We start from the raw sequence: 25862 nt of genomic DNA on the forward strand, positions 1-25862 counted from the left end.
AAGACAGGCAACACTGAAATAAGATCAATGTTTATCAGTCTCCCTCTGATGATACACTCAGGATGTAAAAAAAAAAAAATGCAACAGAATATAGAAAATGAAATGTTTCTCTAAAACGCTTTTCAGTAATGACCACATATAAATACTGTATATACAAAAAAACAACACTGACATCCTTTAGTCTTCCTTAAAAGGTATTATGGAAACAGCTGGCTGATGAAGATGGAGGGAGGGATTTTGATGGTCCTGGCTCATCTTTGAGTCTTGTGCCTTATACAAGTTCTCACTCTAGTGGTCTGTACATGAACTGCAGTTGATTCTGGCCATGCTAGGAGGGACTAATGTTAGTTGGAGGTTACGGTTTTTCCTTGGGCCGGTGTGGTCCAAGTCCGGATGACGCTGAGTTGTAAGGAGTCGACATGGTAGGTGGCCTTTAACTTCTAGGAGGAATTTTACAGTCCAAAGCGGGCAGGGGTGCGTCTGGGTGTCATTGGGGTCTCTTCTCTTCTTCCTGGTGTGCAGATTTTCACCGCCCTGAATTAGAGAAAAGTCAGAAGCGAGACAAGTTTTATTTGCTGTGACAATATACTATTCAGCCTCATTCTTCACTGTTCTATTTAATCAAACGCTAAACATTGCTTACATTAGGTAAGCAGCTGTGGGTTTTTTTAATTAAAAAAAAAAAAAAAAAGGCTAAAGGTGAAGGGCAGACTGGGCTGTGCAGCTGAATGTGAACATGAAAGCAGTGGGACTGGAGGCGAGTGAAAAGACAGGCTTGTGTCTCTCTGTGAAGAACGTTGGGATGTAGAGCCTGACGCCTCTGACAGCACAATCTATCATCTTTAATTACGACAGCGTGACACCCTCACACTGCCCACACTTCCCTCATCTCCCTCTCTTCCTCTCACACACACACACACACACACACACACACACACACACACACACACACACACACACACACACACACACACACACACACACACAAACACACACACACACACACAAACACACACACACACACACACACACACACACACACACACACACACCTTCAGCAATTACAACCATCGGGCCATAACCCCCTACTGTCACTGTGTCCCCCTTTCTCTGTTCACATCAAGAGAAATAGTTGTTTCTCTCCATACACAAGCTTCTACTAGTTTCAGCAATTCACACGATAGTAGTAGTATCAGGATTTGAACACACATTTGCTTCTACAGGGCCTTTTAGGGTCATACCATTTTGAATGTTTTAGATTATTTACAACAAATTATGTGTATTTTAAATCACAATTCATCAAATCATGCTACTGTGTTTTAGAAATTACATTATTTTTGTCCTTCAAATATACAGAAGGGATCCACTGGTTTCCATTCATTTCTGTACAATATGAAAATCTGTTAGACCTGCATTAATTTTTTATCAGACAAATTGTTGTTGAGTCAAAATGCAGGCTTTTCAAATTAATATGTAACTAAAACTGCATGACCACAGAACAGTAGTCTAACTTTGACAAATATTAAAGCAGACTTGATGCACGCTGTGATGGATTACACAACTCAAGTAAGTTTATGCTAATTGATTTTCATCCATGCAGAGATGAACAGAAACCTTTGGCTGCCTGGAATTGTGGGAAAAATTACATCCATAAATCTATACCTATATAGCCGTCAAAATGGTCAGCAAAAATGTGAAGCATAAATAGATCTTCGTATTATTTGAAATTTGTTTGATATTAGTGAAGATGTGATACCAAAGGTTCATTTTTCTACGAACAATGTATGTTAAGAAGTCAAACCTATTAAACACAGGAAGCTGCATGAGAACTATGTCTAAAATTGGGAAAATTACAACTTCAATCAGAAACTGATAAGTAGGGAGAATAAGTAAGGAGTAGTGCAAATCTGACCATGGATTTGATGCCAACTTTCCGTACTTTACAGAAGGGCTGCTACTAAGGATTTGTTAGGGTTTTTTTGTTTTTTTTATATAAATCATTCATCTGCAGATTATTTTCTTGAGTAATCAACCAAGTGTTTGGTCTATAAATGTCAGGAAATGGTGAATAATGTCCTATCAATTTGGGCTTTAGGAAAGTGTTATCTTAAAATGTTTTGTTTTGTTCAACCCACTGTCCAAGACCCAAACATTTTCAACTGACAGTTATACAAGACAAAGAAAAACATCAAAACATCACAACTGCCTGAGGAGTTTGTGGTTGCAACAACAACAAAAAAAAAAAAACAAAAAAAAAAGTAATGAGGTTCAATACCCTGCCCTAAGTATACATTAGGGAACTAAAAGTTATGGTATTGTCCTGTAAGTGCTTCATATGGAACAACAAGGGCCCCCCACTTCCAGGCCACTGACGTGATTCTAAAAACACTCACTCACACAGTTCTACATTTATACACAAAACAGATGACTGGGCCATTTACTAATTCACACCATAGATCTGTTCTGGTGAGCAGGGAGACAGGTGATAAGCAGCTGCCATATGAAGGCGTAGCCGACGAAATGTTTCATCCTGGTCACACTGAGCTCATACGGGAGCTGCTTGTGAGGCCTGCCGGAGGACAAAGGAAGCCAAGAGCCCAGGAGAGCCTTCAGCCTTCATTATCACACATTCAACTTCCTCTGCTTAAATCTAATTCTTAATCACACTCGAGGTATGGGATTATTTCCAAAGATCTGTCACGGATGTCGTCACACAAACTCGAGACAGATAAACCTGCTGATTAATTAACTATAAAAGTTCTTTTTAAAATCTGTCTTTATAACATTATTTCTCTCTATAAAAGTCATGGATGGGTGTGAAATTAATTTTTTGGTCTAATTTGAAAATGAACGTTCCCCTCCTTTCTCTGCTCTGCTGTGGCACAATTTAAATTGCTGCAGTAATGGGGGTCAGCCAGGAGTCAATATTATTTCTTTTTGTCTCGTCTGGCGGGACCAGAGGTGAGAAAAGCTCATCATGAAGAGTGAGAGAGTTGGAGAGGAGGAGGGAGGGGTGAAGATATGGATTGGCAGCGAGGTAGTTAAATTAAACATTTCTATCTTGACTGTATGGAAAATGAGGGCCATGGGGAACTATTGTATGATCAGGCCCATGTGTGAAGAGGAACCGAAAGGAGGAGAGATGGTCGCTGACTTACTTAACACTGCCGGTGTTGCTCTTCTTCTCGTGCTCATCTCGACGCGCTTTCAGCTGCTCCTCAGCCAAGGCCATCTCCTCCTCCATGTTGCTGATCTCCTCCTTGGCCCGCCGCCGGTTCTCCTGGAAGAGCAACCCAAACAGATGAGGAAGGTATAGAGAAAAATAAGACAAACATTAAGATATGTTTAAGTCAATATAGCAGAGTGTATACATGCACAAGGTACACTGTATGACCAAAGTATGTGGAGATCCAAACATTACACCCATTTGTGACTTTTAAACATCTAATTCCAAAAACATGGGTATTAATATGCTGCTATAACAGCCTCCATTCGTCTGGGAAGGCTTTCCACCACATTTTTTAACCTGGCTCCAGGGATTTGCTCCCATTCAGCCGTTAGAGAAGTAGTGATGTTGGCCACTTAAATTGGGCAATAAGGTCTGGGTCAACATCAGTGTTCCTGTTCATCCCTAAAGTGCCAGCCAGTAAAGTTCTTCCACACCAAACTGGGAAAATCATTTCTTTAGAGACCCGGCTCTCTACGCAGAGGCACTGTCATGTTGAAACAGGAACATATTTTCACGAATGCGGTCAATCCTGTCTGCATACTTTTGGCTGTGTTGTAAATGAACCTCATATGAATTGAGCATGTACCAGCCATGTCTTGCCTTACCTGTCTGCTTTTTCCCGCATGTTTGATGCTATAAAACATGGGTCCCAGTTCTGCCAGCCACTCTCCGTCCACCGCAGTCACACACTGCATGTACTCCTAAGACAGAAAGCACAAGCTGAACATCAACAACATATGTATCCTTCATTAATTTCGTGCTGGCTAAGTTCTGTAGTAAACAGACTTTTTACCTTGGTGGTCATGACAAGCTCGTGGTAGATGATGTAGTCAGGAGTGTAGCCCATACCAAACAGCGAGCTGGTAGGATGGAGGTGGCACGGCATGCCTGTCCTCACGTTCACATATTCCCCAATGCCCTGGGAGCAAACAAATGCATAAATAACAGATTCAATGTGTGACTCAGAATTTCTAGATGAGGGAAATGGGACCCTGTGTGCTTTACTGTGCTGAAGTTAGACTGTGTGTATTGGTCTAAGTGTGTGTTTGTGCCTCCATCTATGGTTACACTTTAAGGTCAGAGCAAAGCAGGTCATCTGGGCTAATTTACTTCTTCACCTGACTTAGGCAGCAGGAAAATGAATTTTAAGTTTCACCAGCACTGCTACGATTACTTGGGTTACCCAGCTACTCATAAGTCAAACTGAGAACCTTGATGAACCTTGACTACTTATATAGTCATGATTTCAAATTCCCTTTCAGATAGTAGCACTGTATTAATGTGAGGCCAGAAGGGATATTTTACCACTCTGTAATTATGTTGCTATAAATCTGCCACAACCAGTTGCCACTAGGGCTAAAATATTAACTGAGGAAAACCGAGAGTTCAGAAAGTACCTTGAGCTTGGCAGCCTGGTGGAAGTAAGCGGCACATATGCACTTTCTGATGATGTCCCAGTCTGAGCCACAGGAAATCAGGTTCATCCTCTGCTGAACCATGATGTCCTTTAACTGGGAGCGCACCTCACGCACCTGTACAAAAACAGTATGTATTGGAAGTGGAACCATACAGAACACAAGCGCTATCTGTTGCAACATTGTCCCCCAAGTGAACAGCTGGCTTCAAATAAGTTGTTTGATGGGAAAATAGATCACTGAGTATCACAGAATGAGATATCAGAAGTTGCCATATTTTCAGACTGACAGCAGTTACATTTAAAAATGATTCAGGAGGATACTGAACAGGCTTCAAAGGACCTGAACTTTATCATTCATAAATTCAAACACTTAACTAGAAGCAAGAAAAATACCTTAATTTTAATCTGGGAGATTTCCATATCATAATGTTGACATGCAGGAATTTAACAAGTGAAAACTGAATGACAGGTTTCCATTCAGCAGTGGGAGTCTGACCTTTCGCATGGCCTTGGTGTGGATGAAGTGCTCGTTGCACCATATGCTGGAGTAATTGTTGTTCTTCCACTGCATGTAAACGTTAAGATAGGTCAGGTGGTCGCTCTCTGGGACTGAGAACTTCTCCCTCACCTGGTCACTCTCCTCCTCACGACCCTGCAGAGACACACAGATAGTTTTCCATATATAACTAGAAATGGGTTTTTTTTTGTTGTTTTTTTTTTTTAGATCATTTGAGGTCAGCTTTCTTCCATTGTGGAATATCACAAACAAATTGTTTTAAAATATTTAACAGTGCAAATTGTTAAATACTGTATTTAAAAATGCAATGCACACATTTTTTGGGCATGTAGCGGAAACAAGCTATGAACTCAATATAGATAGATGTCACCTTTTAAGATGATACAGCAAATTTATTAGCAAACACTTGCATATGCACTCTTCCAGCAGATATGCAGCAAAATTAGCATTCATTTGGAGTCAAGTTTCTTCCACACCTGGCAAATTTAAATCCAATATCGATGCTATATTTTCTACTATGTTCACCAGCTAGTCTTAATTGTGTATGTCTGCTGTTTGGTGCTGAGCAGGTAGTGGACAGTGGGCTTTTAGTGCCGTTTCACTGGAAACAGCTGCCTGCTATGGCCAAAAAACAACATTATGAGAGCAGTGAGAGTGAAACACAACAGTAAATTTGTGGTCCGGAACACCTAAACAATCAGCTGAAAAACACTATAAGGCGCCATAGAGCTGAGGAGAACTGCAGAGTCAGGTGATAATTCTCTGTGGGTTCATTATTACAAGCAACCCCTTTCAAATAAAAGCAGTTATGTTATCTATTGTAAATATAAAAGTATTAAACACAACAAAAAACATTAATACTAATGGATTCTTAAAGAAAATATAACAATATGGTTGGTAGCCTCCCACCTATTTTGCACTGGCACTTTTGGAGTAAGTGGATAATCAACAGTAGGTATTTCATTTATGCAGTAACTGCATCAAATGAAATATACCTTAGGTCTGTAGAAGATGGCCGGCACAGACAACATGGAGACAATGATGAGGATGTCAGCACTGCAGCCCATGTCGCATGACACAATCAGCATCTTGGAGAGGGCGGGGTCGAGGGGAAACTCCACCATCAGACGCCCCGTCGGTGTCAAAGCACCTGAAAGGGCAAAAGATAACCCAGTTACAAGGTCACACAAGTGCATGAGATGTGGAAAATGTAGGAAGGACAAGCACAAGTTGAGTGATAAGCTTCTTTTCCATCAAAAGCCTGCTGGCGTGAGGGTGTATCAAGTATAACGTGACACTTATTTGTCTATCATCGTTAGAGCGGAGGATGAACTGCTGACAGTTTAGAATACTTGTGGAGAAGAAAAAGAGGGTGAGATCAAAAACTTTTCCAGTTCTGATTTAAATGATTATACTACAGAGTCTAAGAAGCTTATGAGGAGGAAAAGCAGAGAACCAGAGCAGCCAGTTTGGGGCAGGTAAGCCTTAATCAGAGATAATCTGCTGTTAACACACCATACAGGGAATCATCAAAAGTCCCCCCTTATCCCCAAATCCCTAAATCCCCTGGAATCTGGCTAAGGATGAGACAGAAATGAGACCCGACCAGTCAAATCAAACACAGGATCAGGTACTAGGCAATTACTCCACTGGCTAAACCTCACAACTACCTCCTCCAGGCCTGTTTGTAGGGTCTGCATCATCGCTGCAGCATCCTTTACAGAAGCTAGTCTCCTGCCTGTGTTTGTGGTGTCAGTATAACTATGTAGCAGCTCAAAGGTGCGCTGAGAGGGAAATACAACCTTCAAATCCACAATATTCTCTGTCACATCTTCATCTCAAAAGGAGGATGATTTGTTTTGTTTGGCTCTACTGTATATAAGTACTGTATGTACTGTATAAGACTGTTCTAGGCCAGGTACCAGCTGCCACTACTAGCAATACAAATGGTAATATACCCTAAAATTTCTTGTGACAATATTAATAAATTATCGGCAAGTAATTACTGTAAATCATTGTTTAATTATCACTTTGTTTAAATCTAGATTGAATGGTGTGCAAAATACAAAATGGTTTTACAGTACACACGTTAGTCTGCGTATTTGCATTCAGTGAGGATAGTATAGAGTACAAGTTGTGGAAATTAACATAATCAATTCAGGCTTCATCCAAGTATATTAAAATTTTATGTTAGTTATTTATGTGAGTCTTTTCGGCCTGTCTACTTTACAGTGCCATTTAGCGGCAATAAAACAAGACCAAGGTGAACTGATCTGATTTAAAACTTTACCTATAAAGTTATTTTAAGTTGTGTTAAATTTAATTCTACAGATAAAACAGAAAGTCTTCCTTGGGGGACATAATTAGTTGTAGGGCTGTAAATAACATTCATTTTCATTAATGATTAATCTGACAACCATTGTCCCAATTAATTTATTAATTGTTTTGTCTATAAAATTTCATGTGAATATGAATGTAGTGGGGGAAAAAAGCACAGCATAATTTCCTAAAAACCCAGAATGGGTTTTTTTCTTTTTTTTTGTATAATGAAATATATTGAAATATTCAACATACTAAAAATCAACTGAAAACAATACACTGTATTATGATAACATCATATTATGATGCCTCTGGGTATTCCTACTCCTGTTCACCACCCACCTGTGTTGTCCAAAGATCCCAAAATCCAGAGCTGGTACATGGAGTTGAGCATGTTGTCCTCAGGTGGCGGATCCATAAAGTGGAAGAGGAGCAAATCCTGAACACCCAGAGACTTCAACAGTAGGACTACATTGGCCAGGTTGGTCCTCTGGATCTCCGGTATGGTGGTAGTCAGCATCTCATTCTTAAAAGCACTCTGAGTATAAAGCCTGGACAGAGACGAGGGCACAGAGACATGTGGACATAGACAAAGTAAGTGTGAATTTTAAGCCACAAAGAATGATATACTAAAATCAGTTTATCTAAACTAGTGAAATGTATCGATGTTGCTACATCCTATTTTAAAAAATAATGTTAATTTTAATGTAAACTGAAACACTGTACAGAACACAGGGATGCTTCTGTGGGTCATCTTGTTATGTGGTACTAATGTAAATTATTTTGTTCTCTAATATGTGCAGACATGTCAGTGGGATTCTAACTATGGAGTAAGGACCAGATGAAGATCAGCTGCAAAGGAAAATTCAGGAAGCTACAATTTATTTAGGTAATCATCCAGAGTTTCAGTAAAGAGCCTGACTCAAAGCCTTTTCAACAATTACAGCTGTCTGATGAAGGATCTTAGAAATGCACAATGATTTGAATGTATATGGAGGTTTAGAGCTTGTGTGTGAGTGCGTGCATTCACAGCTAAAAGGGCCTTTGAGTGGGGAATTGTTCATGTGAGTGGAACAAACCAGCGTGACTCACTCTGTGCACTCTCTAACACACACACACACACACACACACACACACACACACACACACACACACACACACACACACACACATACACATACACATCTATTCAAACAACTTAACTGTACTCAGTGTAAAGCTGTATATGCTGTGTAAAGAATCTGAACTAAAATAGATGCCAGAGTGGTAAAATAATGCATGTTCCTGCTCTCAAGACGCTGTAAAAAGAATGACAAAATAAGAATATCATTCCTTTTTTAGGATCAAGAGACTCTCGGTATTGATGAGTAAAAGCCAAGGTTAGGAGCAGCATTGCAGAAACCCAAATGGAGCAAAATATGAACTATGCACTATTTCCAGAGTCACTGAGACACTCTTGTGACAGTGTGCACATATTTGTACCTGCAAGTGTATGCTGACAACAGATAAGGGCCTAACTATTACCTGTAACACTGCCCCGGTCCTGTACGTCCTGCTCTGCCGGAACGCTGGTTGGCATTAGCCTGGCTTATGGGATAAACCTGCAGTGCATCCATTCCAATGCGAGGATTGAAAACCTGTTGATGGAAAAAAAAAGAAAGAAGGGAGTAAGACATCAATGCTGTCAGTTTGCTTAAATATTGTACACGAGTATTAAATATTGTACACACACATGTGACTGACGCCTTGGAGTACCTTTAGTTTGCAGTATCCTGAATCCACAACAAACATGATTCCATCCACAGTGAGGGAAGTCTCAGCGATGTTTGTAGCAACAATGCATTTTCTCACACCATCTGGAGCCTAGCACAGGATAAAAGAAACGTAATCAAAAGGAGGTCAGCTCTGTTTTCTCACTTTGTGTTAATTACAAGTAGTCTGCAAAAAGTGTAGGAAAGCATTTGAAACGAATGAAATCCATTCACAAGTAGAGTTTACATCCATGTCTGTCCAGACTCATATAATATACAGTATGTAGTGAAGACTTTCAAGGAATTTAATAAAAAGGTATTAAGTGCATTTTATCATAATTAGTGTATGAATTTCTGAGTTATGGCCAAAAACTTGTTTTGTGAGGTCACAGTGACCTTGATGTTTGACATCTGCCAACCAAATTCTAAATCAGTTCATCTTTGAGTCCAAGTAATTTGTGCCAGATGTAATGACATTTTTCCTCCAGGTGTTCCTGATATACCACGTTTACAAGAAGGACGTGAAGTCACAGTGACCTTGACCTTTGACCACCAAAATCTAATCAGTTCATCTTTGAGTCTAAGTAAATTTTTGTGCCAAATTTGAAGAAATCTCCTCAAGGCGTTCCTGAGATATCGCATTCACAAGAGTGGGACGGAAGGACGGACTGACAACCCAAAATCGTAGTGCCTCCAGCCAGGGCTGTTGCTGGCGCGGAGGCATAAAATCCAACACTATGAGCAGTGACTGATAGAAACCTTCTGGAAGATCTTGGCCTGGAGGTCAGATGGCAGCTGGGAGTAAATGGGCAGCACAGCCAGCGCTGGAGCATTCTCCAAGTCTTCCAGCCGCTCCACGATCTGATCTGATGTCACCTGCAGGGACAAGTAAATACTTTAATTCCCTTCACACCACAAAATGGACAGTATCTCTTGGTCCCTGTCAACAGACAAAATTTGTTCAAAATAAATACAAAAAGTATGCATACACTATAGACAGCAGACGGCATGCGAGGCAGTTTGCTTTCTTTAGTTAAGTCAGAGTTGATACGGTTTTAGTTTAATTGATTACATTTATTTGTCAGGGACCATGTACAATAACACTAATCTCAAAAAAAGAGAAGAGGCATATTGAACGAAAAAAATGTTTAAAGGCAGAAACACCTTATATGCCCATGGTTGAGGAAACATTTAACAGCATCAACCATTTTGGAAATTTCCCTATTAGTCAACTGATATTTTATGGCTTGATGAAATTTTTCGAAAGAAATCTTATTTATATATGCAGCACCTTTTTTACGTGAAATTCAAATCACAGTCCTTTATGCAAAGTTAATACCCAGTACTTGAGTATCTTGAGTGATAATACCTGCAATGTCCCTCACCTCAATATCCTCCTGCCCAGGCATAAAGATAAGGATGTCTCCCACCAACCCACTGAGGTGGATCTGCAGGGCCTGCTTCACTGCTGCCTCCACATAGTCCTCCTGAGGTGTCTACACATCAACACATCACACAACATAACAAATTATTTTTTGTTTTTGTTTTTTTAAATCGTATATGCCAAAAGTTAGTTCCCATTTCAATTTGCACAGTATACTGTATGTTTTACCTAGAGAGTACTTCTATAGAAAGCTCAGAAAAACTGTAGTGTAAGTGCCTAAAGTGAACGTAGAATGGAAACCAACATACCTTGCTAAACAAGATATCTACTGGAAACGTTCTTCCTGGAATATGGAATATGGGTACGTTGCCAAAAAATGCTGCAAACTTGTCCGAGTCCATAGTTGCAGAGGTAACTATGAGTTTCAAATCAGTGCGTCGAGATACAACCTGGCAGGGAACAGTAGACAGACGTGACAAAGTGAGAACATCATTAAGTCAATTTATCATCAAATCACATACATATACATACAGCTGCCTGTCTTGGAAATGGCAAAAAGAAATGGTTGTTAAGTAGTTGTGTACTGACCTCACGTAACAAGCCAAACAGTACATCAGTATTCAGGGAGCGTTCGTGAGCCTCGTCCATGATAACAGCGCTGTAGTGGTCCAGATCTGACTCCCTCAGTGACTCCCTGAGCAGGATACCGTCTGTCATGTACTTTATCAGAGTCTTCTCTGATGTGCAGTCCTCAAAACGGATTGCGTAGCCCACCTGCAGGCAACATTGTCAGTCAGTAATCAACTGAAAATAGTATGCATGGATTTTAAAATACTTTCTTAAATCAAATACTATTGTATGACATGCTTAAGGATTTCAAAAAATACCAACAAATTATACTACCTTATTAAAAATCATAAATATTATCTAATATCAGTGTTTCTGCCAATAGCAGTTTTAGACAAGCTCTATGTAATATTTAAGCAACTCCAGGGTTTCCCTTTACTGATGCTCCTCAGTTCAGACTGTTAAATCCCCAGCCAGCAAACACGTCATACTTTCATTTTGCCCACTAGATGGTGATTCTACACCACGTATGATTTAATATGGAGTTTTGAGCCAGGGGGGCCTCAGACTGGCTATTACACCATCCATTAAATACTATACTGTACAAGCTATTGTAATCAACTTCATAGCAGAGATACAGGAACACAGGACACAGGAGCTGTGTTTGTCTCTACTCAGAGGTCATGGGGCAACTACATCAGACTGGAATCAAATAGGTCCACAGTTTTACTATATTAGTGAAACTACTACAAGTCAAAACCAGTGCTGAAGCTTCATTCTGATTCAATTTCCGTTGCCATTTTAGATAACTGGGAATTTTTTTTAAACCTGAAGGAAACACTTATGAAGCTGTTGCCATCCGTCTTAGTTTTAAGACCTCTAAATGTTATCATCAATAAAGATGTTGAAAACATAAATCGTGCCTCCTTTTAATTCTGCACATGCAAAAATAGGTTGAATTAGCAAAATTAGACAAATTAGCAAGGGAAGGGTTATGGCTAATAGTTACAGTGAACTCCTAAACTGCTTGTCTACATGCTCAAATCAATATGTAGGACATTATTGTTCCATCCACAGCATTTTAATCTGTATTAGATGGTCATTATGTTTTCAGAATTAGACATACAGCAGCTGGTTGGCTGGGTGTTTGCTTGAGCTCCAGCCAACTGTCTCACCTCTTCTCCAAGGTTGGTGCCAATCTCCTCGCTCACTCTCTTGGCCACACTCATGGCTGCCACTCTCCGCGGCTGAGTACAACCCACCATGCCGTAGCTGGTGTAGCCATCCTCATGCAAGTACTGGGTCAGCTGGGTGGTCTTTCCACTGCCCGTCTCCCCAACAACAATCACTATGCTGTTGTCCCTGCAAGATGGCCATTGAAAGAGTCAAAATTATTACTCAGTCTAAGAATAACTCATCACAGTTTTGATGCGAACACACTGAGTATCCATACCTTATGATGTTAAGAAGTTGCTGTCTGACGGCAAAGATAGGCAGGTACTGTCTCTGCTCCAGAATACTCTTCTTCTTAGCAAACTCACTGCTGGCTTCTGTCTTGTCCTTCATGTGGTCTGCAAATTTCTGCTCTGCTCTGAAAGGCAGAGAGAGAAAAATCCCTGAAAATTAATATGGCAGGTCAGGTAGTCTCACTCTACAGTTCTGCGGTTAAACCTGTGGATTATTAAAAAGAAAATGTTATTTATCATCTAGATCCAAACATTGCACAGACAGTCTGGTCACCTGTAGTCTACTTTGCCGTCCTCGCCTACTACTTTGCCTCCAGAGACATCTTCATCCTCCTTCTTCTTGATCCCCATGATATCTCCCAACTTGGTGCCTGCCAATTCCCAGTGTTTGTGCTGTGCCTGAAAACAGAATTATTCCAATCATATCATGTAACACTAAAGATTAAAGTTTCAGCTTCCAATGTCTTGCACATTCAACACAGAAGAGATGACAAAGCATCTGGTGTCACATTTGTCAAGTTTCCACCTTGCTGATGGTCGTTTGCAGTGAAAATGTCAACATTTGACCAGGTAAGGTAATCATGAATAAATTATTTACTAAAGTGATGAAGTTAGCAGGGGCATCATCAACTGGACAGGTGTGCACCAACAGAGCCCATTAACATTTCTCAACAGCAGAGTATGAAGATTGTGTCTGCTTTTTAAAAAAATATTCCTGCATACAGATGGACATAACAATGATACAGTAATTTTAAATTCATACTGGTTTAACTTTCAAATCTATACATCAACAACAGTAACATTAAGTATTATATGGATGTGCAGCCTATCAACACTTTAATTAATAGCAAATGAATAGTATTACTTACAAATGCAACAAATCCCATAGAAAAAAATGAACGACCAAACACACTATTACTGGTACACTAACCATTGGTAACTTTTCTTGGTCTTGTCTCATTTCATACACAATTTTATCGTGTTTATTTTATAAAGGGTCGATGGTATTTTCAAGTGCTTTTACATGTAAGAACTGTAGCACTTCTGTCTGTGAGATCCAGGACTTGCCATTAAGATATGACTGTCAAAGTAATTTTATAGCAATCTTATACTAATCCTACAACCAATCCAGCATATATATTATAAAAAAATGTGTTAACCGTTTCAAATTTAGTCAAGCAGTGTCACACACATATTAAACCCTGGCCAGGAGCTGGATCATAAACCAGGTCAAACCCATTCAAAAACAACAACAACATTTTTTTTCCTCCATCAGGTCTCTGCATTGGTTTGAGAGCAATAATCATTTACTGTGAAACAGTTACATTTTAGTTATTAATCCAGCAAACCTTCTTGCGTTCTTTCAGCTCACGATGTTTACGGACAAGCTGGCTGCCCTTTCGAGAGATAATGGCCATGTCTGAGGTAGCATCTTTCACAGGGATGACAGGCTCTGGCTGCCGCAGGAAAATAAACACACACACATTTAGATCAAAAAACAAACTTGAGTATAGTTCTGACAAAAATATGACATTTAAGGCACTGAATCATTATTAAATATTCCAGTCTTGGTCACCTGTTTAGTGAAGACTATTCTTCCATCCAGGAAAGGAGGGACCAGGTTGTGAACCAGCAGGTGAACCTTGGCAGCATTGTCCTCCTCAAAGTCTTCATCCACCTCCAACCTCTGCACCACTCCACTGGTCAGCATACGATTGGTCTCCCATCGCTCATTATCCTGAGACAAGAAGTACAGCTTTTTAGAGAAATGCTAACACATGCTTAGACATGCTAACACAGAAAGAACCCCTAACAAGACAAATACACAAATAAGAACATAGAGTATTTGCCTGTGCATGCACACACACAGTTCTGATTAGGCTGATATGAAGCACTGTGGTTGTACCTCATTTATCTGTCGCTTCTGGGCAGATATCCTTTTCTGAGTCTGCTTCTGAAGGATCTGTTCTCTCTTCTTTACATATTCATCAGACGTGGAGGTGAAAGGGTTGTGGAACTCATCATAGCCTTCATCCATCATGTACCAATCCCTGTCAGCTTGCTGCAAAAACAATGAGACAATAAGAGTTGTCAAAAAAAACTTATCACCAGAAAATAGTTAATAGTTTCTATGAGGCATAAATGAGGGATAACTGTACCACCCACCTTCTGGTCCTCCTCCCACTGTCCTTTCTCATCCTCATTATCAAACATAATTCCCCCCTCCCCATCTTCTTTCCTACCTGAAAAAGAGAGAGAGTAAGAAATGGTATTAGACATACAGTATTTAAATCTTGCATGTGAGCATAAAATGGCTTGTCTTTAGAATAGTACCTTTGCCTTGTGATAAGCGAGGTGTAGAACCCAAATGCTTTCTGTCATTGGCCCACTCGTTGTACTTATAGGACGGAGTAGGCAGGGGTGTGTCATCAGGGTAACGGCCTCTGACTGACCTAAGCACACAGCAGACAGATGTTATGTAGGCATCAAGTAGCATTAGTCTCTCAGCCGCGAAGCATTTCAAGTGTCTGAAGTGCACTGAACCATCAAGTATTGTTTTCTATCACAATTCCACTATTAACCTTATGGAGATTTTTCAAATAAAACTACGACTTTGGGGGCAAGGGGAAGAAAATGTGAGATAAAATGAATGATGGATGTTTTACCTGTCCCTCCTCTCACTCTCTCGGCCAGAGCGATGGCTTCGATCTGAGCGATCCGACTCTCTGTGAGATGGGGCAGGGGACGGAGACTCCCACTGGGAATGCCTTGAACTGGCAAAACCACTGTCATCCTCATCCCAGTTGGAGCGTGATGGTGTGAAAACATCTGTTTAAAATTAAGTTAGCTTAGTCAAACAATCTAATTAAAGGTGGTTTGTACAATTACTATAATACGATTGTGCAAATATGATATAAAGAAATAAATAAAATAAATCAAACAAAACTACCTCTTGAGCGATGCTGTGGTGTCAGGGGTTCATCTCTCTTACTACCCCGGCTGATGCGATCAGACCAGCCATCTCTCTGTGAGCGCTCGCTCCTCTCACTGCGCTCCCAACGCTCTGACCGGCTGCTGCTGCTGCCACGACTATAGCCACTCTCTCGCTCATCTGACAGACAGACAAGGGAAAGTTACCCTCAGCAACCCTGACTACTGAACAGGGCTGAATCTAACATTTGCTTTCATTATTGACTGATCTACCAATTGATTTTTTTTCCAGATACTGTACTTGATCCATTTTACAATAAATAAAGAAATGTTTAAAAAAAATAATAATAATAAAATAATGAACAATCATCAAAATGTATTTTCTTATTGTTGTGACATCAGTCTAAAACAAAATGCATCCAATTTAAATTAATATGAAACAAAAAAGCAAGCAGAACCAGGATATGTGTGGAATTTTTACTCAATAAATGATGCAAGACCAAGGACAAAAGTCTAGTCGCATTAAAATGCAATAACTGCTACATGACTGCGTCACCATTAGAATCACCTCTTTCACTCCTTCGGTCTCTGCCCTTATCTCTGCTCCTTTCTCTGTCTCTTTCTCTGTTCCTGTCCTCTTTGGAGGAGGCGTAGACTCCATGCTCACGTCTGTCTTTCTCTCTCTGCTGGTGTCTGCGTCTGAACTCTTCACTGACCCCTCCGGGGTTTGAGGGTGTTTCGGAACCAGTCACACGATACTTCCTGCTGGCAAGACAAAAATAAAATATTACACATTAGTCATACTGTACATATTTGTACGCTACTACAGTAACTAAAATAATCAATAAGTTAAAGGGGAACAAATAACATTCCAGCAATACATAACCATTAAAAGAAAGGGGTGTTATGTTTTGCAATGACTCAGTCACTTTTTTATTTCACAAAGCTTTTTCTCCAATTACCATTACATTCGTAATGTCACTTTTGCATCTCAAAGTCTTGGCAGAGCGACATTATGAAATAAAATTATATAGTTTGTTTGTATTTATTCACTATGATTTTTTTTATTTCATAATCTAGTTTATTTAATACCGAACACTTTCTATCTCCACAGACATAAGGGATGGGTGTTGTCTGTATGATTATACATTATCCATAACTTTCAATAAAATATTATTCTGTGTGAAGCACTGACACCTACCTCTCCTTCTTAGAACCTCTGTTCTTCTCATCGTCTTCTTCATCAGACTCAGAGTCACTTTTACCTTCCTCCCAGTCCTTGTAGGAGGAAACCTTTGACTTCTTTCTATTTCTGTCTTCACCACTAGAGTCTGCCTGTTCCTTACTCTCACGCTCCTTCCTTTTCTGGGCTGCCAGTAGATCCAAGCCCAGCAAAGATGTGCGTGGAGTTGGTGCCCGAAAAACATGGGGCTCTACAGCAGCACTCTTCTTCTTTACGATAAGACCACCAACTTGAGCAGCTGGATCAGTCCCCTCCAGCCTATGCATAGACACATCGTCATCCATTATCTGTGGGGAAATAACGACACATGCAAGTGGTGAAAATGTGTAATGCTGCTTAATTGTTGTTGATGATAATCTGTGTAAAGATTTCTCAGTTACCGTTTCTAACTAATGGGTTGAGCTTTTGAGCATCCCTGAACTAGGGCTGAAACGAATGATTATTTCCATTATCAATAAATCTTTCAATGTTATTTTAGGTAAATCATTTGTTCAAAAGATGTCAGAAAATTGTGGTAAATGCCCATCACAAGTCCTAGGAGTCATAGATGGCATCTACTAATAGCTTGTTTTGTTCATCCAACAGTCCAAAACCTAAAGATATTTGGTTTACTGTCATAGAAGCAAACAGATTTCACATTCGAGTACTTCAAACCAGCGAAATTTTAGTATTTCTCCTTTAAAAAATAACCTAGACAAGATGCTGGAACAAGAGAATGTTTACTAATTTTTCTTAATAAACCACTTGAACAATTAAAGCGTTAGCAAATTTTCCGTCAGTCTACAGTGAACTGCGATTTGTGTCTGTTTACCACCTTGGACACAAAGTGGGTTGAAAAATTAAAGGCTTTTGTCTTTATCTACCTTCAGAACAATTAATTAACCCATCTAATCTTACTTTCAGCTCAAAGGGGCGACGTATAATTGTCTTATAAATTACACGGAAACAACCCAACAACCAACAACCCATAGTTAACTTAGCTAAAGAGTCGTAACTCATCCTTATATGACATGCACACTATCAGCCTCTTATTGGCCAAGAGTGGCCCCATTTGTGACCATAACACGTAGTACATTACTCAAAGATGACAAATGGGGCTAGGCTCTATTGTAGCTCTCCGATCTTTTGTTTTCTGTCACCAGTAATGTTGTTTTACGGTTTAATGTTGCAGGAGTTGCTTTGTTACTGGTGTGTTTCAGAGGAGGAAACGTGAGGGCAGTTAACCGTGAGTCAGTGAAGAACCTGTAAGTAAAATAATTTAACCCCCCCTCCACCCACACTGACCCACACACCTCAAATTAAATGTTAAATTAAATATCAGATTAAATGACATGAAACAATTACGTACCTCAGATAGCGCAGCTAGCCTTAGCTGAGCCGAGGTCGGCTGCAAAACTGCGGGAAACTGCCGCGTGTTTCTTTGGGCCTCAAATGCAGAAACTTTCAATTCGAGTTAAAGGTCTACAGTCAGCTAATGGACGGATAGGCAATACAGAGATTGAGGGATCTATGGCTGCCACTGGAAAATATTCAAACCGCAGCTGTCGCAAATACGACGCGTATGTTTACAGACAAGACCGCAGCCATTGCAATCCCACAATTCTACGCAGAGGCAGAAAAAAAATATTTGAAACTTTATTTAAGCGAGTTGTGTTAACAGCGGGAGAGGAGTGAGGAAAAACGCAGCATATATGCATGAGGCTCATGACTACACGGAATAAATAAACCAGGTAGAGAACAACCAGAAGGAAATGTGAACGATAAATACGAAGGAATGTATGGATTGGAAAAGCTAAAGTGCACTGAGTGATTAAAATAATAATTGTAAAAACAAGAAAAACTGAGTTGATTTTTTTTAAATGTCTTTCAGAGATTTAAAGTCTTCCAAACAGTAAATACAACATCCCAAGAGAGTACCTCACCTCACCTCTGTCAATAGATAATAGACAACAGGAATTAAACCATAACCATAACCATTCTGTCCATGTTATCAATGTCAACAACTGAGATAAGAAATGCCGGTGATAAATATTATTTAACGTCAGCATTTTTTAGTTAAGGTCTGAACAAACTTTAATAAGTCGTACAGAGGTATTCAAGTACTCTTTTGGGCTGGGGGTGGGGATAGTGACAGGCTTTGTAACTTATAGTAGTAGAGATATTTTATCTCCAGACTTAACGTGAATTTTTTGGTGAACCACTGAAAAAGCACATATCTGCCCCTATCATCTTGTGGTTGGTAACCATGACCTATCAGTAGAAAACATATGCTTCTCATGCCACTCATCTCCACAGAAGGCAGCACTTCAAAACTTCTATCTGGCCATTTAGCACAGCATCAAGGGGCATCACTGCAAATTATTATTTTCTATTGTAGTAGTTACAATCCTTAAGTTTGTGTTCACACTGTGTAACAAGCACAACGAATGGCTGGGCACTGATTTTTTTTGTTTACTATGTGACCTTACTGTAGCATGTCTACTATGCATATATTAGATGATATGAATATATGCTGTTTTTTTTGTGTTAACTAATGATTCTACTGTTCCAGGATGTGGTATATAATACAATATATTTACTCAGCATACAGTTTTAAATTAAATTGTGTACCCTGCCATCAGTTATTGCAAGCCAGCAATATCATTTGCCAGCCCATTTTCGAATTAGACAATAACTTGTTCGTGTAATTGAATGAATTCCACACTCGTTATTATTGCTTTTCATCTGAAACGGGAAAATTATTGAAATGCTTTTTAAATATCACCAAAACAAACGAAATGTTACGAAATGTTAAACAGACGGGTTATGTCATTGGAAACGGGGGGGAAAAAATCGTATGCGCACTGACAGCGCATAGTTGACAACCTTTGTAAATTCAACGTCTCATGATCATCAAGTGGTCGATTGTGATTGGTCACGACTCTGAGAGTCACATTTTCGTTGGTCAGTTGTGGTGTTTGTGCTTTATGGTAAAAATACACGCATGTCATTGGTCTGTTTCACATGTCTGCTGATATGCCGGGTTAGGCTGTTTTTTATTTCGTAACACAACATTGTGTAGTGTTTGAGTGCTGTTTTTTTTGTCATCCCTTTTCTGCGAGGTCATTAGGAGTTTTTCTGGCACTGCTAGCTTTATTCAATTAGGGGAGAAACTGCTCTAGACGTAGCTAGCGTTACATCCACCCATACCTGGCAAAAAGAAGCTAACGTTAGCTAGCTGCACAGTCAATATAGGTCTTTCTCATTAACATTAGAATGGGTGAGGAAATTAACGACAACCTCATTGATACAGGCAATGGATCTGCTAATAACGCCAATGTTGAGGAAAATGGTGAAACAGTTGGAAGTGATGTACAATATTACACATTGGAAGAAATACGAGTGCACAATATGAGCAATGACACATGGCTCATCATCCACGATAAAGTATACGACATCACAAGTTTCCTCGAAGAGGTAAGAAACCCTTTCTTCCAGCTGGAGGCAACTACTTAATCATTAATGCTGCCATGATTTACGTTTTTGTTTTAAACCAACGGTTACCTCATCTCGGCCAAGACTACTTCCTGGAGTTACAAGACGTATTGTTAGCGTTAAATGTGATGCTATATAATGTTTGCAGACTGTCTTCATCCAAACAGTCGCTGATAGGCATTTAAACACTGTTTGTATAAGGTCGCGATCTCAAGTTACCAATGGGTGAAATTAGGTTATGTCAAACGATACCTGATCTAAAACTTGGAGCGACATACATGTTAGCTATCGTTAGCGGTTAGCCAACGTTAGCTCATGACCAATTAACTAAGTTAATACCCACCGTTTGCATAACGTTGCGTCAAAATATCTGCATCACATTAGATTTAACGGAAATATTGTCGTCAGCCCAGCATTAATTGTAGCTACTACCAGTAACTTAGGCTGACTGTGAAAATTGCACGTTGGTGACCCTGTTTCATGGGTTTAACCTAGGTAATACCAGCTGTAAGATAAGCAGCGGTTTAATAAGTTACATGGTCATTGAAAAAAACAGTACTGGAACAAGTATTAGGATCCCAGAGTTAAAAACAAAAAAATACATCCTTTACAAGTAGAAGTTCTGCATTCAAAACTTTAGAAGTAAGTTTATGGACGTATTGTGAACAAAAAAAATTAACTTACTCAACGTATAGAAAGTGTTCATAAGTAAATACTAATGCCAAAACTGCCCTTCTCAGTGTTTCAACAATATTACGTATAGTCTAATTGGATTAGCGTTGATTCTGTAGATCCTTAAACATGTAAGCAGCATTTTCATACTGTAGCTGCCTTCAGTGGAGCTAATTTTAACTACTTTATACACAGTTGGGTAGTTTAACTAATAAGAATGCATTGTATTTTAGAAGCTTACCATATGCTTTGTGTGTAAAGTCTGCATAGTAAGCAGTAACATTAGCTGTCAAGAAACAGTACAATGCTTCCCTCTAAAAACTAATGAAGTAGTAGTACAAGTACAATACTTGAGCAAATATACTTAGTTGCTTTCTGCCAATGAGAAATCATATTGGTGCTTTTCTCCAATTGGCCTGTGATTTTAAGTCTAGAGTTTTCATTGCTTTTAAACTGCTTTTATTTCAGCATCCGGGAGGTGAGGAGGTTTTGCTGGAGCAGGCAGGTGCAGATGCCACAGAAAGCTTTGAGGATGTGGGTCATTCCACAGATGCCAGGGAGATGCTCCAGCAGTACTACATGGGGGAGCTTCATATGGTAAGAGGAAAAAACCTGGTTTCCTGTCTGTAGTGTCTGTACATGATCATCCAGATCCTCTCTGTGAAATACGGAAGGTAAACATCTAAAAAGTCATTATCATTGCTTAAATCTAACCTAATTAAACAGAATAATTAACCAGCGTCGCCAGACCTCTTTGAGAAAAAGGTTGCTTGGAGTCACAAGATTGTGCCATGAAATGATTTTGGTTTTACATGCTAATCAGCCAATCGAGGGAAATTACATCAAATCAAATAGAAACTTTCTGTAACATCCTTTAGGCTGCCATGTGGGCATTAGTTATGTGTCCAAATTGTTTCTAACCTAACTGCTAAAAACTATATCCAAGGCACAGTTTTAAGCTAAGTGTTTTTTGAAATATCTCTCCTATATCCCATTCAGTCTCATTATTCAGTTTTTGTTATTCTTTGGTTTTCTTCCATTCATTAAGAAATGATATGGAAATATTGAGGGATGGTCATCCAACTAAACAAAGCAAAACTATTGGTGCAGTTGGAGATCATGCCAGTAGGACAGCAGGCAATATTAATCTAGTATGCATGGAAGAGTGGCTGGAAAAGACCCTGTCTTCGGGGACAAAAAAGCATGAGTGTATGCCAGAAGACTCAAAACAGTCATGTGAAAGAATGTAAGCCAGATGCAACAATTCTGTTGTATGATGAAACAAAAACTGAACTTTATAACCCAAAATCAAAATGTTATGTCTCTTGGAGACATAAAATTTTCATCAGCCCATCTACAGAACACCTACAATAAGTATATTTTAATGTTCGTTAGGGATAGATACAGACAGGTGACAAATCAAAGGAAAAACCTGAAAAATTAGTAGAGAAACAGGATGACAGTTCCCCCATCCGTAGGCTACGTGGGGCCGCTGAATGGTTGGATGAGAATGAAAATGATGTGGCTCATATGCTATGGCCCTCGTAGTCAGCAGATCTCAACCCAGTTGAACAACCATGGGAGATTTTGGACCGACGTGTTAGACAGTGTTCTCCACTACCATCATCAAAACACCAAATGAGGAAATATCTTTTGGAAGAATGGTGTTCATCCCTCCAGTAGAGTCCAAAGATTTGTAGAATCAATGCCAAGGCGCATTGAAGCTGTTCTGGTGGCCCTTGGTGGCCCCGCACCTTACCAAGACACTTTATGTTGGTTTTTCCTTTTAGTGTGTGTGTGTGTGTGTGTGTGTGTGTGTGTGTGTGTGTGTGTGTGTGTGTGTGTGTGTGTGTGTGTGTGTGTGGAATATATATAGTATATAATAATACAGTCAGAATTTGTATTACCATCATCATAGTATTAAAGGATAGGTTTTCTAAAGGTAGTGTCTTTTTAGTAAAATACTTCTTTGTGTTACTATCCCTCCACTGCAGTTCAGCAAGGAAATACTGTGGAATTTTCATAACAGCGCATGTCCTCTCATGTTATTACTTTTTACATGAAAGCAGTATTGCATTGCTCCCATTTTTTATGTCCCCAAAATTTCACGTTGCTATATCACTAGTTTTCTTGTTGTTTTTTCAAACACACTGCTTCAAACACACAATTCTGTTCAAAAATTCATAAGACTGTCGAAGGTGGAATCTGTCACTGCTGTCTTCCTGTTCTGCTGTTTATTGCTGTGGCTCTCTAGGGACTGATTTCTGTTACTGGCATCTTTCCAATAAGTTTTGTTTTGTCTGCCCTTTGATAGGAACTAGCAACAGACCACACAAAACATTGAAATCATTGTTTTCAATCCAGTGGATTCAACCATCCACAAAGGAATTCATGACTTTGTGATAATCAGCTTTCTGGTGCTTTTACCAGTTCCATTTTTCTCAAATCTTGACTGCTGAATGATATTTGGAGTGTCATGTTTATTACGGTAATAGTCATGTGACAATGATCATGATGTGGCTATCATCAAGAGGAATGGTTGTGTACATGCTCCAAAGTCCAAGTTTAGAGTGATGTTATAATTATTAACCCGGTAATACATATGAATACATTTGAGTTTTACATCTGACTTAATTTGTGTTCCTGTTAATGAGTGCCAGCTATCGCATGGAGACAGTAATGCTAATTTATTGAATTTCTTTGTAGGATGACAGGAAAAAGGATAACACAAAGGTAAGCTCCATTGTCTGTTTCTCTGACCTTGTCTTAACTGCAAGGGAAAAATCACTGTTTAAGAACTTGCAAAGATGCTACAAAGTTTCTGGTTTGTGTCTAAATGATAGAATATCTATTTTTAATTTGTGTCCTTTTTTCTGCTGCAGGATGAACATGTCACAAATTCAGGAGAGTCCAGGTGAGTCGTCATCATGAACATCATGTGTCAGGCTCATTGTTGATCGTTTCACATTTGTGTTCATATGCACCAAAAAGTCAAGTTTCTTCAAGATTGATCACTGCAGTTTGTAGTTAACAAAGCCCTCTTGCAATATTGACCAAGTTCAGAAAGTGTTTGTGGAAATTGGAAGTTAGAAGACAAACAGGGGAAATTATCTGCTTTATGTTTATGAATCCCTGTAAATATGTAAAAATATAAATAAACACAACTAAATAGTGTTTTCTTTTCCTGCATATGGTTAAAAATATGATTTTCACAGATTCCGGTATTATTTATTTATGATTCCTAACCACTTTTCTTTTAAATTATCAATATAAACACTGATCAATTCACAAATGTGACATTTGATCTTTACTTTTTTCCCAGCAGCTCCTGGACCATGTGGTTGATACCTGCTATTGCTGCAGCTGTTGTTGGTATCATGTATCGCTTCTATGTGTTTGAACACAAGTCCTCTTGAGTGCTGGCATCCAGTTTTCATCTCATTCTTTTCATCTGGAGGCCTTGAAATGTTTGACCAAAACCTCCTCACACTGAATGCACACAAGGAAAGGAACAAGAAAAGGAGGGGAGCAGTTTGATAAAGTACTTTTGTCCTTGTCCGTCTACATATAGTGCACCAAACAGACAGTTGGGCCGAAACTTTATTAAATTGTCTGCCTTCAGTTTCTTTGTATTTCATTGTCACTATGCCTGTTATTATTCATGTTAAATGTTGTCTTTAACTTAAACTTTCATATGCATTTGACCCAGTTTGGTCTCTGTATGGTCATTACACCTTTGCCAGCTAAGAGAAAGGTTTGGAAACAGCCTGGTATGCACCATCATTACACAGAGAAACAAAATGGAAACATTTAAGGAGATGTTAAGTATGCAGAATGGTGTTGACATCAGGGTAATAGTTACCAGTGATCATTCTACTTTTTACAGTGAATTATAACTTCCAATGCATTTTCTTATCTTTTAATAAAGTGAGAAATGTTATTGCTACCCAACTCTCAATAAGAATCGTGAGTTTATTCCATTGACTCCTTATTGCACAGTTCCGGTGTTAAACAATGCTAGAGTGCATTTATCATTTGGTTGTAAACATATAATCTTTCCAATTATGTAAATGCAGTGTCAAATCTTTGTCTGTTCCTTTTAGAAAATAGTGATGAATTATGTTGTATCAGTGATTATTTATGTTAGAATGTGTTCTGACGTAAATCTATTTTCTACAGCTATGTTAACAGGAATTTGTAGATGTTTAAAATACTTGATCCATAAAAGAATATAAATTTATGAAGTATGTAATACTACAATGATATTTTATTACCTGGATGTAATAGCTGACAGGGAATGACTGAGTAATTACCCTTAAAAGAAGAGAAGTATTTGTTATTTTATTGTTCTGTTTTTAAAAATTGTATTGTTTCACACTATGCCATTTGTTATTAACTGATGCTCTTTCGTGACTTTGTTTCATTTTAATGCATCTCAGTTGACAGTTTTGGGTGAATGCTACTGGCAACTGTCACTGCAGGGTTTGAATTATATTGGATGAAATCTGGTGTGTGTCTTTCAGGCCACAGTTGGTTACTACTTTTTCTCAAAGTTGGTTACTTTAATAATCTATTTTAGTTACTTGGCCTTTTTGAATTTTCTAGCTTGCTGTTCAGATTTTGGCAATGTCGCATAGGATTTGATTTAGATAAGCTTTGCACAGCATTTCTAAAATCAGTCATTTTATTTCATATTACTATTTGAACCATTTGTCAGCTACAAAGATGCTAACAATCTGAAATCCATTTATCGCCTGTCAATTCACAAAATTTCAAAATGTCTGAATATAAATTGCTATTTTTACACATGACTATAATATTACTTGCAAATGTCAAAATTTAGTTGGTTAACTATAAATATTTGCCATCTCTTTGCCATTTCCTGTCATTAA

The 25862-nt window shown here is 39.0% G+C and overlaps 2 protein-coding genes across 5 annotated transcripts; one reads left to right on the plus strand and one right to left on the minus strand.

Moving 5' to 3' along the window:
* Positions 1–452: 452 nt before the first annotated feature.
* dhx38 (DEAH (Asp-Glu-Ala-His) box polypeptide 38) lies at positions 453–18472 on the minus strand. 2 transcript variants are annotated; one of them, XM_040121514.1, is made up of 27 exons: positions 18173–18472; positions 16783–17111; positions 16150–16343; positions 15601–15762; positions 15317–15479; positions 14985–15103; positions 14817–14893; positions 14557–14712; positions 14227–14388; positions 14000–14107; positions 12925–13049; positions 12638–12775; positions 12360–12546; positions 11206–11391; positions 10926–11066; positions 10619–10729; positions 9993–10109; positions 9238–9345; positions 9007–9119; positions 7825–8033; positions 6159–6313; positions 5143–5298; positions 4627–4761; positions 4023–4148; positions 3835–3930; positions 3159–3280; positions 453–534 (listed from the first exon to the last, which is right to left on the minus strand). In XM_040121514.1, the coding sequence occupies exons 2-27, from the start codon at positions 17106–17108 to the stop codon at positions 453–455; spliced, it is 3774 nt and encodes a 1257-aa protein (XP_039977448.1). In that variant the 5' UTR covers positions 17109–17111; positions 18173–18472. The 2 variants fall into 2 exon arrangements, with proteins under 2 accessions (XP_039977448.1, XP_039977356.1); XM_040121422.1 differs by having other exon boundaries at positions 16150–16346.
* A 1299-nt stretch (positions 18473–19771) lies between these two features.
* LOC120786266 (cytochrome b5) lies at positions 19772–25862 on the plus strand. Of its 3 annotated transcripts, XM_040121806.1 has the most exons (6): positions 19772–19846; positions 20117–20280; positions 21439–21567; positions 23677–23703; positions 23853–23884; positions 24293–25862. In XM_040121806.1, exons 1-6 carry the CDS (start codon positions 19828–19830, stop codon positions 24384–24386), a joined length of 465 nt encoding a protein of 154 aa, XP_039977740.1. In that variant the 5' UTR covers positions 19772–19827; the 3' UTR covers positions 24387–25862. The 3 variants fall into 3 exon arrangements, with proteins under 3 accessions (XP_039977740.1, XP_039977575.1, XP_039977659.1); XM_040121641.1 differs by having other exon boundaries at positions 19800–20280; positions 24293–25861; XM_040121725.1 differs by having other exon boundaries at positions 19800–20280; positions 24296–25860.

The sequence above is a fragment of the Xiphias gladius genome, chromosome 1, assembly GCF_016859285.1.
Source record: "Xiphias gladius isolate SHS-SW01 ecotype Sanya breed wild chromosome 1, ASM1685928v1, whole genome shotgun sequence".
Lineage (NCBI taxonomy): Eukaryota > Metazoa > Chordata > Actinopteri > Istiophoriformes > Xiphiidae > Xiphias > Xiphias gladius.